Source organism: Amblyomma maculatum, chromosome 3, assembly GCF_055883805.1.
Source record: "Amblyomma maculatum isolate TAMU_Amacu chromosome 3, ASM5588380v1, whole genome shotgun sequence".
In the NCBI taxonomy this organism is placed as follows: Eukaryota; Metazoa; Arthropoda; class Arachnida; order Ixodida; family Ixodidae; genus Amblyomma; species Amblyomma maculatum.
In genome coordinates, this window is record NC_139346.1 from 25,205,209 (window position 1) to 25,223,961 (window position 18,753).

At 45.3% G+C, this 18,753-nt stretch overlaps 1 protein-coding gene across 1 annotated transcript in view; it reads right to left on the reverse strand.

The window, feature by feature from the left end:
* Positions 1 to 18,753, reverse strand: part of LOC146194368 (uncharacterized) — a 126,002-nt gene that overhangs the window by 55,043 nt on the left and 52,206 nt on the right. Inside the window, exons 2-3 of the mRNA XM_084596536.1 lie at positions 13,804 to 14,061; positions 7,382 to 7,535 (exon numbers count right to left, since the gene is read on the reverse strand). Of these exons, the coding sequence (XP_084452662.1) occupies positions 7,382 to 7,535; positions 13,804 to 14,061 (412 nt within the window). The remainder of the gene's footprint in view (positions 1 to 7,381; positions 7,536 to 13,803; positions 14,062 to 18,753) is intronic.

The window sequence follows — 18,753 nt, forward strand, 5'->3', positions numbered from 1 at the left end:
TAAAATGTCTTGGGCATATCGTCAGCGATGCAGGCGTGAAGCCAGATCTTGAGAAAATAGCCGCCGTAGCGTCCTTCCCACGGCCATCGAACAGAAAGAGCGTGAAAAGGTTTCTTTGTTTGTGCGCCTACTTCAGACGTTTTGTCCACAACTTCGCCCAGATCGCTGCGCTCCTGATTCACCTAACAAAAGAGAGGGCCGCTTTTGAATGGAACGAGGAACAAGAATCTGCGTTCAGCCAGATAAAACAACCGTTTCAAACACCACCCATGCTAGGCCGCTTCGATCAAGCTGCAGACAGTGAACTCCACACCAACGTCAGCAACAAAGGACTGGAGCCAGCACTTGTGCATTCGCAGGACGGCGCTGAGCGAATTATTGCATATGCTAGCCGAGCCTTTTCCAAGGCAGAGTGTAATTGCTCTACTATAGCAGAAGGGTGCCTCACTGTCATCAGAGCAACAAGCAAGTTCTGGCCGTATCTGCACGGCCGCCATTTTTGTGTGGTCACCGACCACAACTCATTATGTTGGTGGCCAATCTCAAGGATCCCATGAGAGGCTTGCTCGATGGAGCCTTCGAATGCAGGAGTACGTCAGTATATATTAATCCGGCCGAAAGCACCATGATGCTGACTGCTTGTCGTTCATGATTAAACTGCTCGAAAAAAAACACGGACAGAGACAGAAAACACGTACACACACAGAGCGCAGAACTTCCCACTTTTATTCCAAAGACGTCGTGAAAAATCAAAAGAGGTTCCTGCAAGTATTCTTCACAGGAAAAACCCACAAGGTGAATTGCCCTCTTCGCGTCATTGTATCAGAGAAGGACAGTTGGCAGCGAATGGTAGGGGATTTTCTGAAGAAGTACCTGAACGAAGTAGTGGGACCGGACCCATTTTTAGTGAAGAGCTCAAAAGAGTTTCTTGCCACTCTAGGTGACATAACTTCTGCCACCACGGCGTTCTCGACAGACATAGGGGACCTGTTCTACCATATTCCGCATGAAGCCTTGTTTGCAGCACTCAAACAGCAAGTAGAAGAATACAGTTAAGTCAGTTTGCGCAACGCTGTTAGCATGTCTTTGCAACAATTCCTTGAACTGGTGAAATGTTACCTTGCATCGACCTCGATTTGCCACACAGGACAGTTTTACATTCAGGAAAGTGGTATTTGCATTGGATCATCTGTGGCACAAGTTTTATGTAGTATTTTTCTCGCTTCTTTGGACCAGCGCTTGAAAAGTTGTCTCTTTGACCAACGCATTGTGTGAATATTTTGGTACGTTGATGATTATCTCGTGATGTTGAACCTCTCTTGTAACTCTAGTCTGCCTAATTTACTTAGTATCATCCTTAATACTTTCAAGTGTCAAGGAAAAGGGCTTAATTTTACACATGAATTGCTCGAAGGCAACCAAATCTAGTTTCTGGATATTAATCTAGAATTTACGCCCTCGCATATCTGTTGGTCATACAACTCCATAATGAACAAGCAGTTACTACCCTTTGACAGTGCACATTCAAAGTTGGTAAAAAAAGCGATTGTTCACCTTGCCTGCCGTTCGGCCCTAGAAAAGTCTCGTGAGAACAGAATGGGTTCAAGTCTTAACCGTCAGATTCAGAAGATGTATGCTGCTTGTTATCCGCGGCACCTGATAGCCTGTGTTTGTGAAAGTCTGCTACAGAAGATGAAGAATACGAACCGAAAAATGAACGAGGACCGAAAACCAGTGTGTGTTATGCCTTACCTGCACCGAGTGTCTCACAATTTAAAGAAAGTTGCAGGAAGATATGGCGTCAGACTCGTGTTTTCGGCGCCATGTAAGTTCGGTAAACTGTGTGCACCGAACTTACATGCACCTCAAATCACAGCCGTGAGTGCACTGAATGTGCCAGAGAAGTTATTATCAGGTGCCATTATCCTGTGGCAAGATGTACATAGGTCAAACCGGGCGATGTTTCAATGAGAGGGCGGCTGAACATGTTCGCAACCTTTCTACTACCTCAGGAGGAAACTTAGCTTTATATTGTAAAAAGTGCGAAAAAACCGATTGTCACCCGTTTCTTGAAAGCCCAGAGGTTTTAGCGACGGCTAGAAATAAAACGGAAAGGGAGATAGTTGAGGCGTTCCTAATCGGAAAGAATTCGAAGAATTATGTGAGCACACTTTCCATTATGCTTTCTGATAAAGAAATCTCGTATTTGGAGCGGAACACATTAAACCGTCTTTTTTAAACCCGCACCCGTACTCTTGTTAATTGTTTTTTCCATCCTTCTTAGATTTTAGCCTGTTTTTTTTTTTCATTTTCATTGCTCGTGTCGCCTTTACCTTTGTTTCTTGTTGTCTCCCATCTTTCACTCTCAGTCTAACAGTTTTAGCCTCGGTTGTTTTCTTAGTTTTTAGTTCGTTTCATTTTACAACTTTTAGTGGCTTTGCATCTTCATCGTTTTCTACTATTACTGTCGGTTCCGCGTCTCATCCCTTTTCGCTGAGTAAGTTTTGCTAGTATACAGCGCTTTGTTGATGCCCTCATTCGTGGTATTGGTAGTATCTTCACTTTCAGGATTTTTATTCTTCCGGTTCCCTGTTATCCTTTTATCAAGTTTCAATAATGTGTAAGCTTGCATGCATCGGTGTCCGCGCATTGTGTACACGTATCTGTCAACAATTATCTGTTTTTGATCCCGGCTGTGTCATGTGGTGGCTGTTTTGAGCGTATAAAAGGCATGCTGGAAGCGTTTTACGAATAAAAGTTGGAAGTTCTGCGCTCTGTGTGTGTACGTGTTTTCTGTCTCTGTCCGTGTTTTTTTCGCGCAGTTTAATCATGAACGACAAGCACCAACTAGCCCGCCAGAAAGCCATGCTGACTGCTTGTCTCCATAACCCATGGAGCCGGCGCCAGGAAAGCGGCTCGACTAAGGCATGATCCACAGCTTGGTCAGCTAATGGCTCACCTCTAAGGAGACGACGATGTGTTACCTCGTGTTTTCTTGCGTGTCCTAACCGCATTTAGAATTCCGAACAGCGTCCTGTACAAAAATAACGGCGATAGCAGCCAGACATCGTGGCTTCTTGTTGTGCTGGAAGATCTGTGCAGCGAGATCACAGAAGCTTGCCATGGTGATCCTACAGCTGGCCACCCTCGTTACAGCCGAACACTTTCATGGATTCGAGAAAAGTATTACTGGCCGAAACTCGCTACGTATGTGCGTCAGTGAAAAAGAGCTTGTCGTGAGTGCCAATGGCGGAAGACAGAACCCATACGTCCGGCGGGCCTTCTTCAGCCAATCGAACCACCGAGTGACCCTCTCCACACAATCGGAATGGATTTTCTGGGCCCATTTCCCACGTCTCAGTCTGGTAACAAATACACTATCATAGCGACACACTACCTCATGAGCTACGCGGAGTCCCGTGCAGGTCCGTCTGCGACGGTTCTGAAGGCATCCAAATTGGTTATCGAGTGCATTGTCTTTTGGCATGGCGCATCGACAGTTTTGATCACTGACCGCGGTACCGTATTTCTGGCACAACTTCTACAAGAGAACCTGTGTCTAAGTTATACTAGCCACCGTCGAAATATTGCGTATTATCCGCAAACCAATGGGCTAGCTGACGTAGAAGCTAAATAAGACGACGGCCAATATGGTTGCCATGCACTTTGACTCCGACTATCGGAACTGGGACGAGGTGTTATCTTATGTAACGCTCGCTTTTAATGCTGCAATCCAGGAGACAATCCGTATGCCACCGTTTCAGCTGCTGCATAGCAGAAAGGTCGCTGCAACGCTCGATGCTATGCTGCTGCAGGAGCCGCCTGACGGCGTTACCGATGATGCTCGACTAGTATGCGAGCGCACGGCTCGATAACTTACACGACTCAACTAACAGCATCAATAAAGTACTACCGAAACTCATGGCTATAACCTCCAGAGCCGTGACACTGATTTTCGACCTGGTGATACGTTCTTGGTTGGGACAACGGCTCGCCATCGAGGCCTGTTGGAAAAACGTACGAAGCGCTACTTTGGACCGTACACGGTTATTCGTCGAATTGGTGCGTTTAACTACGAAGTGCTTCCCAGCAGAAGCCGACCATCATCATGCCGTTCATCACGTCCTGAGGTTGTGCATGTGTCCTGCGTAAGTGGTATTAAGTTGACCTTAGAGGAGCCATTGCATGTTTTCTCCGCTACATCTTCAAAGCAAAGCAACACGTGAGGACACTATTCGGATTTGTGAGGGTGCTTTCCTCTTTTGAGCTTAGCATCGGGACGATGCTTCTTTCGGAAGGGAAGCAGCGTAGCACCCGAAGACGAAAAAGCGCGATCGCTTCGAAGAAGACGACGCTGCTGCTGTGACTGGCACGCGTGTTGGTTCCGCTGCTGTTGCGCAACCTCGTTTCGTTAACCTGTTGACCCGAGGTCTCTTCTGCCGTAGTGTCCCTGTGCGTCAGGACATGACAATACGTTTCCTGCGCGATAATACTTTGCCCCATATAAAGTTGTGTGGCTCATTTCTCTGTAACGTGGAAAAGCAGTCTCTTTTCTTCAGCTGAACTAAGCGGGTTTTAGGCTCAATATATTTTGTCCTATCCTCCAAGACTGGCATTGTTTCTACAAATGGTAGCGCTCTGAAGCCAATGCTCTTTTACGTGAAGATTAGCCTCCGTTTGGAGACAATTGTTGGGGATGTTTGTTATAGAGCTGACGATATCGTTATGATTTCCATCTAGTTTGTTTCCTTATTTCGCAGCTCGGAACATTTTTATCTTAGACTTTGTCACTGTGGAGCCAAAAGAGCTTTCTACCAATGTATTCATTCCGGCGGAGCTTCCACATATCAGTATTATGCCTGTCAAAGAAGAAGGCGAATTGTATCTCCTTTCGTCTTTTGCGGGTAGTTATAACCCTTATGTGACCCTAGTGTATTGACAATGGGCAGCAAACGTGGCGTTCTTTCAAACTATAGCGTGTTTGCAAGCTCCAGTGAAATCCTCTTGTTCGTAGGAACACCTTGCAAACAGCTGACCGAACGCGTATCCAGCTTTTCAGTATGCTACCTTAAATCGGCGAGATATTGGTGAGCATAAACGCTTTGCTAACTCTGGCCACTACGAAGGGTTGAAACTGAGATTACAACCTTTTTCTAATCAACTGAACCTTGCACATAGGAGGTGACAGACCCCACTTCACCGCAGTGACGTTTCGTAGGACATTCACGTGGAGAGGTGGAAATACTAGTCTTTAGATAACAGCTTCGTTTGTGTTGACGTTACGCGTCAGTTCGAAATGAAGCCTTTTTAGGTGGATTGCGTTTCATACCTACCCTAATCTTCGAGCTTCGTCCACATGCCATAACTGATTTGAATATTTGCATAAAAAGGTACACGGACATGTAATAATTGAACCCCCGGTTCATGTTAGTAGGAAGACGAAGTTAAACCTGCAGCGTGCAGCGAGATGTACATTAGCATTTAGTGACTCATATTTATCCACGTCGCGGCCTGAAGGCAGTCTGTATTGCTTAAAACGTGGCAACGAGCTGTGGCCAGAGTATTGGACGGAGTTTCGGGGGAGTGGCGGCCCAGTTTTCCAAAGTATATGCTGTGTGCCGCAAGCTTTGGAATTATGTTCCTTTGGAGAAGGATCCCAGCTGGCCTCATAACGCTAGGACATCATTTTCAACCTTTCTATGATAATAACTCTATACAAAGTAACAAAATTTACCGTGTTTTGGCTTGTGGTTAAACCTGGAGTTACGCGAGAGCAATCTTCATGGTTATGCTTAGTTTCGGCTTGAAAGTAAAGACACGGCGATTGCACATAGTAGTTTACTCTATAGTTCCAGCTTTATTTATGCCATATGAGAACCACTTCACGCATGAGCACCCCTTGCCTCTCGTCGTTGACCATTCTGATTCGGGTGTAAAAGACTTTTAGTGGTATGACGTCGTCACTATGTCGAACTCCTGGACACAGCTTCGTCGCAACGTTCGAACGAACATTGTCTTAGCAACTCGCTGTTGTTCACCTGTACGAACAATCAAGGTTTCTACCTTCTTATTCTCCTTAATCTTTTCCTTCCTCTTTTTTTCTTTTTTTCCTTCTGCTTTCTCCTCCTTTTCTTCTTATTTTCCTTATTCTTCTTCTCCATCGTCGTTTTCTTCTTCTTTTTCTTCTTTGGACAGGCATGGCGAAACGGTGAGACCAGGCACTTTTGACCACTAAAGTGCGATGAGGCGAAAGCCCCCATCGCGCGATGGTCCGAAGCCCTCCACCCACGGCACTTCTTTCTCTATGTATACACTACCTCCTTCGCGATGACGCGATAGCGTAAGCTACCAGCACACATATAAAGCCCCGCTTTAACTGAGCCGTATGAGCATGCCTGCGTGGCCTAAGGATAAAGAGAATGCAATGGTTTTGGTAGGCTGATTGTGATATCCCATATGAAAGGAGAGGCCCGAGTTGACAGCTCCAGCCAAACGTAATGTCAGGAAGCCCTACGTCCAGTTAGTGTTCAGTCTTGTCAGCTACCAGCTACCGCCTCCCACGTCTTCTTGTACTTCTTCGCTCTTCGGACAAGCATGGACAGGCAAGGTGAAATTGCGAGAGTGTGCCCAATTTTGCTCTCGCTACAATATGGTTGGAAGTTGAGTGCTTGTACGGCTGTGGTATTCCATTACTCCACCACGCATCTTCCATCTTGCTCTATTGTGCACATATTCCCAATAAAGCAAAATATCAAACTGGACGAAAACATATGCACGATATCAAAATGAATGTCAAAGAGTCGAAATTATGATCTAGAAAGCATGCAAACATGTCCTTCGATAGCGCGAAGTGTAACTAGGACCAAGGGCAACTTTATAGCACGATGCCTGAGAATGAATGTCTGAACTCATAACGCATATCCAGGCGCCTGCACATAACACTGCCTCACTAAGCAATACTTTCCACATAACAGTGCAACCTGAACGATTCCTTTCGTGATGTGAGGCGCTTTGGTTGTCTTTTTTTTTTTCAAATTCTCAATTGTGAGGCACCACATACATAAAGTGCTTCACAGCGCCTGTTCCAGGCAGGGCTGGAAAATGCTGCTGCGTAAGACGCTGCCTTGTTAACGAAAAATGGAATTCAAAATGCTTTCACCCATTTTCGTGCCATGTAATGAATGATCGGGGCGCGCACTGCATTTGCAGGTTAGACGTGAAGACTTCCTTTTGAGAAGAGGAAAACTGATATTAAGAGGAGGCCTGATTTGAGGAAACGGCTTGTCCAGCTGGCATACAAATTCAGGAGCCATTGTGCCAAGGACATTTTAGTGACCATAACATCCTCGGCTAGTGATCATGGCAGCACGTGCGCGCTCACCTTCAGGTAGTTGAGGTCTGTGCCCTTCAAGGTTTTGTAGTCTTCGATGTTTTTGACATTCAGCATGCCGAAGTGAATCAGCCTGGAGCTAAACAATTCGTTCATGGATCCCACTAGGTCCGCCACCTTTTTCCTCGAGATTTTGGCAATCGACCTAGGTAGATACAAGAGTACGATCTTTCATACTAATATTTGTACTAGCTGAGCTTTCATGATTAAAACAGCATTACATGAGACGGCGAGAAAAGGTACTACTAAAGGTAGTGCGAGCAATGAAAAGGATATAAAAATCGTTGCCATGCCTGCACCGCCAAAACCACAATGGGCTAAACTCGTACTACTGCATTCCCGGCCAGATTAGTGGCTCAGCCTAAATGTCAGTGCAGTACTGGCTCTGAACAAGAAAACACCAATCTGGCCCAGCGCCAGCGCTAGCCGTCCTACGTTAGTTGGGCATGATTACGCCTTCAGACATAGTTGTCAGACTTCAATATGAACTGTAAAATTCAACAACCTAGGCCCCCCGATAATGTAGTGCTGCTCTATTGGTCTCAACATTTCTAAGGGGGGTTACGGGGAATAGTGGATAGCTTCCTATTTAGCTCACTGGGATTTCGTGTAATAGTGCATTGAAATCGCACAACAGGTGGCTGGTTTTGCGTTTTGCCTTCTTCGAAAAGCAGCAGCTCTGGCCCGCTTTCGACCATGCAACAGTCAGACTAATAGCCTTATATCTACGCCACCAGGCCGCTACGATGAGCCTCGAATGATTGCTTCAGTACTTGGGCAGTGCAGAGATGATCTTTCGGCATTATTGACTACAGTCGTCCGTGAATGCATCAAACCTAGATACGTCGAATTGTTCACTATGCCAAACAGTTGACCACCCCTTGCATATTTTGTGTAAAATCATAGTACAGATCTGTCCATTTATGCCGTGTGCCGTAGAGCAATGTACTTGCGGACAAATGCAACACATATTCGGGTTCTGCGCGGTAAAAAGAGGATGCGTCCATGTGTGGCAGCCCATGGAAGGATGCAGTGGGCCCCAAATTGGCCGTAGCCGGGTTCAACACTGCGAAATTCCTGTAGTTGATTTTTATGAGTGCCATTTTATTTATGCAATTCTTATTATATTTACCGGTAATTGCATTTATGTAGCTTTCCCACAACAGTTCCAAGCATGTTTATGCCATTATTAAAAATTGTTTTTTACTCTACAACTACTTCAATTATGCAGCATTGCAGAAAGTATGCAACCGTAACTGCTGAGCGTTACAATTATGTACCGGTCTACCTCCAAATCATCCTTACGCCATTTTTCCTGACACTTGAGCGCCGGTATAAATTTTTTTCACCAATATTTAAAGGGCAATGTAGGCTAGCTCATATTAGTATAGTGTTGGGACTCTTGCGTTGCTGAGTACATACCACCGGTTAAGAGGAAATTGCTCAATGTTTCACACCTAATTAATGGAACTTGGGCAGCCCCAAAAAGGCAAACTTTAACCCATTAGGGCAACACGTTTATCAGCCAAACCGGGATGCCATCTATCCAACCCGCGTTGGTATTATTCCGGTACTGGAGGGGTTAATCGCCATGAACGTTGAAATGTCGATCAATACGGTGGTACCCACCTGTGTGAAAGTAGTGCCCATTAGTGACTGGTTATGCTGACCACATTCGGCTATCTGGGCCGAATGTGCGCAGCCCTCTATGGGCTGTCACGCAAGCACCCATCGGGACCAATAGTGGCAGAATTGGGCAGCCCAGGCGGTGCCCTTCTGGGCACGAGTTGCAAATCCGGCTTGGGGCCACATGGGCTCCCCCGCGGGCCCAGCATGGGCCTCTAGTTCATAGCCCACTTTGTGCTACTTTCGACAGTCGGCGCGTCAGCGAAAGAAGCATGTCGGTTGCCTATAGGTGCGATGTGCTACTCTCTCCGGGTTATATTTGAGGTTCCTGTTAGCATATTATATACCGATTTATCAGTACCTTGAACTATTTAGTGGTCTCCTTTTGGTTTGACAGATGCAGGTTTGCAGTTTCATTTGTGCTGCAGTTCGGGAAAAGTGCGCACGTCGCATGCATCCTACCTAGCTTTTCTTGTTTTTGCTGTATCTGCTAGGTGCTGCCCATTCATCGTGAAAAGAGATTGTGACTGGCATATTGTCTACGTGCCAGCCCCACCGAGGCACTGCAGATATAAGCGTAACCTAGTTCCAGAAATTTCGTCCTGTCAGCAGGGAACTTACGCTGTCGACAGCCTTGAACTGGACAACATATTCATCTGCTCTTCAGTTTGGAAGCAGTGTGCACGTTGCAAGCATCGTACTCTAACCCTTCCTGTTTTTGCAATTAAGCGAGTTTGTCTTTGAAGTATTTTTTGACATTACTTTCTTTGCACTTCTGCTAAACTTGAACCTGAGTTAAATGTTGCACTGACTTCTTTAAACTTGTACAAGGACGTCCTAAGTCACTCGACGATTTTGACTGAGAAATGAGACATGAATTGGGCAGTATTAAGGATAGCGTCAAGGTTTACAGTGATACGTATGTGGAGACAAAAGTATTTAGAACGGACGTTAAAGCCCTCAGAAAAGAAATCATTGAACTTTTGAAATCCAATGAAGACTCCGGAAAGCAAAAAAGGCGCCTGTCGCAGATAGTAGATGAACAACATATAGGTAAAAGGTGCGAGCTAATATGAAAGCCCGGAGGTGAATGTGATCAAAACTGGGAACTAATTGACGAGCCTGTCTATGAAATCAACATCAACGTGCCACACGGATCCAACTCAAAGTTCCGAGACCAATATATTTCGTTTTGTGAAATGGGAAGAGAGAAATACCTTCCCTTAGAATGCCGGTAGCAAAACATTTCACGAGCCAGGTTTGGTAATGAACACAACGCACAGACCAAGAAGTAGTTTAAAAAAAAAGTGTGACGGAAATTTGTTTTCACACCTTGATGTAAAATATTTGAGCGCCAGGACGAGAGAGGCGATGTTCCATGTACCCGTGATCTGTCTCATTTTGAGATAACTGAATAAGGTGGGCATCTGTTCAAACATATAGCTGCTTTTTTCCTTAGGAACTTCGCAGCTACCTGTCAGTATTAAGTTAATGATACTTTTAACCTGATCATTCCTTCAGACAGAGCTAGATTTGCCTCAATTCATATCAATGCTTGCAGCATGAAAAACATTAGAGTGGTTGCCTCAACATGTTTTAAAATTTTTGAGAGTGAACTCTAATGCACTTTTGTTTACCAATATCTGGCTAACCAGTAATGATGATCATATTTGCCTTCTTGTATTTGTTTGTAAAGTTTTGGTTGGTTTAGTTTGGTTTGTGGGGTTTAACGTCCCAAAGCGACTCAGACTATGAGAGACGACGTAGTGGAGGACTCCGGAAATTTCGACCACCTGGGCTTCTTTAGCGTGCACTGACATCGCACAGCACGCGGGCGCCTTGTTTTTCGCCTCCACAGAAAAGCGGCCGCCGAGGCCGGGATTCGATCCCGCATCCTTGGTAACAGTAGTCGAGCGCCGTAACCATCACGCCACCCCGGCGGGTTGTAAAATTTTTTGTATAACTGCAAATGTACAGGCTATTCTGGACTAAATTTAGCCAAGGGTTGAAATAAAGATTATGATGGGCCAGGGACACCAGTTGCATATAGCTGCCATCCGTCTTGCCCAACACATACAATATTGTGTAATTATTTACTTAGTAAGTAGGACAGTTTTCCTAAATTATTAAACATTCACTTTAGGCAATAAATGTGACACACCGTTGAAGAGCATCTTCAGAAAGCTCCATTCTATTTATTTGCGATATAGGACGCAAAGAAAGTCCGCGAAATAGAAAAGCTATCACGTGAGTGGTGCATTTGCACGCTGAGATTGTGTTGCTTTCAGTCGTGGTGTAGAAATGAAATCCGCCAGTAGCTCCACGGCCTCGTTGCAGCGGCAGGCCGAAATGTCAACGATAGTTTCTTAGCCTGCGTCAGTCGGTCAACGCACGTGACGGTGCATGCTAAAGAACGCTGGCGAGTGCGGTGGACCAATGCCCCCTAGACTAAGAGGCCAGCTCAGCCCCCTTTCCATAAGTCCTTCTTTACTAGTCCTTCTTGCGTAAGCTTTCTTGCGCAAGCGTACGCAAGCAAGGCGATCTAGAACGACTCGGCCTGAGTGTGCATGTTTTCAGCCTGTGTTTACTGTGTTCCTAATCCGTGCTTCATAGGAGCTTGCGAGCAAGGTATCTACAATATCTTGGTGTTGTGCGCTAATTTGTCGCTCTAACTATGCCAATGCATCCAAAGCGGAAGTGTACTATATTCCGTCGGACTCGGCTTAAAATGCAGCTTGGACAAAGGCTGTGCTGTAGAAAACCTTATTACCTATGAAGTGCACTGTGCTAAGAAAGCGTTCTTGTTTGCTTCCTAATACTAGTGCTGTTATTTACCCCTATTTGATTTAGCATAGTGTAATTAAGCGCAGGCGTGCCTATATTGAGCTCACAATTTGGACAGCACAGCTACTAATAATCGAGTAGCATTCGCCCTGTTTTAAATGCGGAACAAAATTGTTTTGCAACCTAAATTATTTTCTTATGAAAACAATTTTATTTCGCTGGAGGTCACGTGATTGTAGTTGCCGTAGTAAATATCTGGTTTAAATCCGAGTTAGCTGCTCGCTGCGTTAATATACTCATAGCAATCGCTTCTCCCGGCTTAAGCAGCTTTTTTATATTTACGTTACAGCTTTGTGACCAGCACTTCCGTGAAAGTGACCTCGTATTCACGACAAGCTACACCGTATGTCGTCAAGGGCGCCGTTTTGAGTAATATCTCTGCCTACCATTCTTAGCTATATCTATGCATCTAACAATAAATGTGCTCTCAGATGAATTTTGTGTCTGTCTTAATGTTTATTCAGGTAACCCTGATCTAAGGTGAAAATGTTCTCGCAACTTCATTTCTGCCATTGAAATAAATGCGAGGTGGATTGTGTCAAACTTCTCATATACTTTAAAAGACTGGCAATATTAGATAGCACAGGTAACACAAATAAAACCCTTTTCATCGCTAGCACTAAAACTTTCATGAGGTAGCTCCAGAGCAGTGTTGAATAAAAAAAAAATCGCCACCGCGTAGGGTGAAGCCGACTTTCAGTATGATCTCGCTACGATGACGTCACATAAGCTTGCACAGGCCTTGTAGTAGTCTGGGTGATCTTGGGTGGGCTCACTCAGCCATCGCGAGCGTATCAGCGAACGGCTCAAACTGGACCGTCTAGTCACAATCGCTGCTGATTTCGTTCTCTCAAACTATGATTGGGAGCACCGTAATCGCGGCGCGCCAATGCACTAGTCACGTGATTATTTTGTATTGCGCGTGGTTACTTCGAAGCTTGAAAAAAAGATACACGTGAGTTATTCTTTACCGCAACAAAACAGAATGTGGGTTTCTGAAATCTCTCTTCAATTTCAGATGATATTGCCTAAAAGAACCATTTCTGAAATTAGAAAAATTACCTTACTTACGAATTAATTGCAATACAAAAAATTGCCTGTTGCTCTCCAGATGGCTGGAAGCTGTATGAAATTGTTTTCCTGGCCTACCTCAAATGTTTTATTTTTTATCCTTTGCTAAATTTAGATAGGACACCCTGTAAATAAATGACTACTTTATATTGCAGAGGGCAATATTACTATGCAATATTGTACTGACGTCCATGGGCAGTTCTGTTCGACAAGTTGGCAGCGCGCACCAATTCGGCCATGTCGTGTGGTCTACTGACGTGCGATCAGCTACTGCATGGCCATGTCACCTGCCCACTATCTCTCGCCAAGCCATGACCATGATTTTTCGCTCGTATCCCCGACACCAGGATTTCTGGAAAACACAGCTGCCTGTTCCTCAGTGAGCACCGCGTGCCGCTCCGACCCCATCATAAACGGTTACAGACCTGCTAATAAGCTCCACGTCAATTGACGGACACCGGTCAGAATCGCTAACCCATCGCTTTGTGGCAGGTTTGTGATAGTTTTTGCGAAGTGATGTAAGCGTAATTCGGCCACAGCATTCAACATGTTCCCATGTCTCTATCATTCTCTCATGGCATTTGGTCCGACTCCTTACAATTTTTACGCATTACAATCCTCACGTCGCGGCATCTACTCCAGTAAGGGTAGAGATTTTTTTTTCGCTTCCGGTTTAACTTTCGCAGCGGCGGTTTGCGTATCGCATCTTCTCTTCACACGAAGAATAAAAGTTCAAACCACAGGGATGTCTCATCTCAGGGTCTTTCAACTGCATGCGCCCTACTAAACCAATTTTCCTTGTAGTTATACTTTTATTTCAGCTCAGAAAAACACCAGCGCGTTCGTTACGAATTTCTCCAGGCGATGCTCACCCTGGGGACATCGAGGTGCCAAACGTGGTCTTGTTGTAGTTCTTCGCTGCCCACTTGACGATGCTGAAAGCTGGGCCTCCATCACTTGGAATGATGGCGTCCTTGTCGCTGTCAAACTCCACGTCCGTGTAGAACACGACGTCGCAGAGCCCATCCAGGGGAACCATGGCACGCCTGACACCGAACATCCCGAATGTGCACGCGAGCAACGTTGGCTTGCCTGCAGAGGTGGGTCCACAAATCAGAATGAAGACAATACTGAGAGGAAAATTGGAAAGTGCCTGATTGTTGCTCGCGTTTGCAAGAAACACGATTAGTTGATCTATTTATTGCACTTGGGCTTTATGACACATAAGTCGGCCTTTAATACACCGAACAACACTAAGTAAAAATACCTACGGCTAAAAGAAGTCAATATCTGGTATGGATGGCCCTTAGGGTCGTTTTAATTAGAGTATTATCTGCCGGAACGCATGACGTCATTGAAACACAATAATGTATTTTTTGTCAGTAACTTTACATACAAGGCACTAATTAAGATTTGACCTCTGAACAACTAGCGATATTGCGGAAATTATAATCAATGATTGATATTAATTAGGCTGGGCAAAAATATAAAACTATTATTTCGACAAGCTACGCGCATTCATAGTTCGTCAGGTTCTTGACTTATATTTGTGAAATGCTCTCTTAAATCATTCACTGTTTCGATCCATCAAGCATGTCTGATTATAAGTTGATGTACTTGTGATCTTGTTACTCATAACGAAGTGTCTAAAGATACGCGTCAGACGTACTCATTCGATTCTCGTAAAGGTACGGCGGACGTTGATGCAGACTCATGGCTAAAGGTACGTCTAACGTACGTATGCCTGCAATTCGCTTGCTACAGGTGAATCTTAGCGGTTTTCCTCTATGATCTTAGCTAGCCGCACGACTCTCGATGAGGTACTAATTAAGAAGGCTTCGCCCATTGTACCATAGTTCCATTCCCACAATGACAGGGCTGTGTGCGGCGAGCACCGCTTGTCACGCATACAACAGGCGACGAGACGTGCACCAGCATCGGGATACGCACATTTACGAGCACCTTTTGCTTCGCTCTAAACAATTACTTCAATCTGCTCGTAATGTAAACAAGCTATTCCCAGTATAGACGCCATCTGAGAGGCTGCGCCGACCTGCACCGACGATCGAACGCCAGAATAACACACTCACCTCACCGTGCAGAACACTCGGCCGCCCAAAATATGTGCCCGTTGTAATCTGCGTGAAATGCTACACTAGTTGCTCATATCCAGACTGAGGAAATGGGGTGTTTCTTATGAAATCCTTTCTTTAGATTCTACCTCACAGCCATGGCAAAAGGCGTGTCGAATCCTACGCCGCTAAGCGGCCAGCCATTCGACGCGAAGACCCACTGCACCGCAATACATTAGTGCGCAAGCAAACCCGGAAGCGCGAATGACCCGTTTTCCTGCAAGCAGCATAGTTCTTCGGTATTTAGGGGAGAACTAGACAACTGCTCATCCAGCGTCTTTTACTGTCTTTGAATTTTGCCTACATAAACCCCCGTACGTTCGAAGTTAGACTCGATTAAATGGCCCCCGCTTTCACACATGAGCGGAATATAAACGGCCCCGTGGACTTTGGGACGCGGTAAAAACTCTTCCGTGCACATTGCGTTGCCTAAGTTGACTCTTGGAATTATGCAGAGGGTACATTGCAAGCGAGCTTTGATACAACCATCGATATCCCGTGTTCCTTTGACAATTGTTTCCGTGATTCGCAAAGAGCCACAGGAACATAATGCATGGTTGCGGACACTCGCGTGCCCTTCGCTTCCGGCAAATACAACACATTTCATGGCAGCCAGATTTGCTCCTTGATTCTATTTTAACTCATCTACATTTTTTCTCAGCTTCGTTCCCGGTTCCCACGGCTGGCGTATACGCTGATGCACTCATGCAGTCGAGTACGCGCCCTCCTCCGCGTGTTGAGTGGGTGTGTGGAGCCCATCCAATCCATCCTGTGCGATTCCGCCCTCAATCGCTTTATCGTTTTATTTTTTTGTTTTTGGGCGCTTCCGTGTGGAGTCTCGATGTGCACAAAATAAAGGCCAGTTGTTGCCACGTCCTCTGGATCTTTCCTCTTTTCTTGCATGCAGCGTCGAACGTACGGCACGCCCGCACGCTCTCAAATGAGACATGGAGTTGCACAATAAATATTGTACTTTGAAGGAGCTGCGTGTTTGAGGAAGCTGTGGCGAGCGAGAAAGGAAAACCACATCTTAATGATAAGGTGCAAAAGTACCAATCTATAGAAAGCGACAAGTCCGTCAACGTCCGGGGCAATGGAGAACGTGAGACAAGGAGGGATGTCATACTGTTCTTTACAATATTTTAATATCGATGCACTTCCCCTGTGGACGGTATCAATAGTCGAAGAAAGGGCGATTTTCATGTGGTGCATCGAAGCGGGCACGAAATTGATAGCGACTTGCTGACACGTCACGAAGGAATTAAGCAGTTCTCAGTGTTTGCAAAATTCTACCTTGGCCATGCACAACTCAGTGTTTCAGGTGTGACAAGCAACGAAGTCGCGAATAGTTTGCCTTTCAAGTCCAGCCAGCGCTGGACAGGCGGACCAATTTTCACCGCTACAATGCTGTCTTGCTAGAAAGCCAACCTAGGCGGAGTTTGACATTCTGCTGCTTTTTGTGGGACCCATAATGGCCAGCAGGGCCTTCAGAAAGGCGCTAAAGTTTCAAAAATATATAACTTTCTTCTCCTTAAGACTTAATTCACTCCAGGCTGTCCTCAAAAAGCAAAGCAGGTTGACTCTGACAAAGCAATTGAGCACTCCAGTCTAAACCAAACACACGCGCGCGTCTTTAGAGATCTGTATAATCGCCTTCACAGTCGATAAAATTACGCTAGGATTTGGAAACATTCACTTTCTGATCGCTAGAATATTGTAGCGAGAGCTGCATTGGCCAGACTCGCCATTTCGTCGTACCTGGCCGTGCGTGCCCGAAGAGCACGTGCGTGCCCGAAGAAGAAAAAGAACAAGAAGAGAAACAATTAGAATAAAAAATAAATAAAAGAAAATGAGGAAGAAAAAAACAAGAAGAGCAGAAGAAGTAGAAGAGGAAGAATAACCGGAAAAAGAAGAAGATGAGGGACAAGGAGAAGAGGAATAAAAGGAGGAAGAAGAAGAAGGAGAAGCAGGAGAGGAAGAAGAGGAAGGAGAAGAAAAATAATTAGAAGAACAAGAAGAGGAGGCAGAAGGAGAAGGAAGAGGAGGAGAAGACAGATATCACTCGGTAGTTGGTACAGGCAAACAACAACGGAGGGTTACCAGTATAGAAGGTTCGTTCGAACGTTGTGACAGCGATGTGCCCCGGAATTCGACGTAGAGACGTTGTCCTACCGCTAGTAGTCTTTTACACCCAAATGAGAATGGTAAGCGACGAGAGGCAAGGGGTGCTCATACGTGAAGGGACTGTCCTATGGCATGAACAAAGCTGAAACCATAGAGTAAACTGCTGCGTGCAAAATCCATATCATTACTTTCAAACCGAAGCTAAGAGTAGCCGTGCAGATTGCTCTCGCGTAACTCCAGGTTTAACCGCAAGCTAAGCCACATTTAATGTTTTAGGCCTGTATTGCAGCGCTGTCACGTGAGTAAGGATCACACCATACCGGAATCGTATCATACAATAGAGCTAATCAAGGTATACATTACAGTGTTGTGTTGATTTTGTGACGTGGATAAGGCTACCCTGCACCACGAACAATGTTTAATCTATTCACTTCGTGCATATGTCTATTTTCTTAAAGATATAGCTTGTTCAGGAACATTTCGTTATTCAGGAAACGAAAAATGCAGGGAATTCGGGCTAATGCTGTCTCTCCTAGAATCATGTTAGGATAGAAAGGGATCTGTTTTAAAATTTACAAACAATTTTCTTTTAGTTTCTCATGTTTGATATATATGAAAGTAAGATATTTTTCATTTCCACACTCTGCATATCGGTTTGTCTTCTTTTATAAGAATCAAGTTGTGTGTCTTTTACGAAGACGACTTAAAATGTCCTCCATGAAGTGTGTTTTGATGTCAAGATTTGCATTCTTCGATAAAAGGTTTGACAGTTTTTTGTTGCTTATTCCAATCTTCCAAAAAACCTGCCATTTCACTCACAGTTTTATTTGTACAAGCTTTTTGGTATCTAATTAATGCAATACATTCACCATCTGTAATTTAGCGTTGCAGCAAGAGAGCCTGGCTATTTCTCTTCAGCACCTTGTAAGACGGCTGTCCCGCAATAATTAAGTGTAGGACTTCTGACAGGAACTTCCTGTAAGTCATAGAAATAATTTAAACCCACAGTCATGAGCTATCTAAAGTATGTATATATTATCCACAATGTTATCTTACTGGCGCCGTTATGTGACGAGCTCGGGAGACTGGCACGCGCTCGTCTTCTTTGTTCTCGGTGCTCGCCCGCCAATCGGTTCCATGCCTTCGTTTACCGGTGACTTTGCGTAGGTGAAAGTAAACCTGCCTACCCAGTTTAACTGGCTTCTGTGGCATTTTTGGTGGAGTTTCCGGGTCCATGCCATGTACGAAGATCCTCTGGGTGCCCCCTACGCTCATCTAACACACCGTGGAGACATCTGTACACAAGGCGAGCAGCCGATTGAGGGGCTTAGCTCCCGAGTGTGGTCCCTTTGTTTCCCTATCGCGAACCATGATGACTACAGCGGCAATTCAGACCACTCAGCTTCCCGTGAGTGCCAAGCCGCTTACCTGCCATACTCCACGTATGCCCACGCCGATCCATGGCGACAAGTTTGAAGACGTTGAGGACTGGTTGACCAGCCACGACCGGGTCGCTGTGCTTAATGCGTGGGACGAGGAGCGGAAGTTGCGGAATGTTTATTTCGC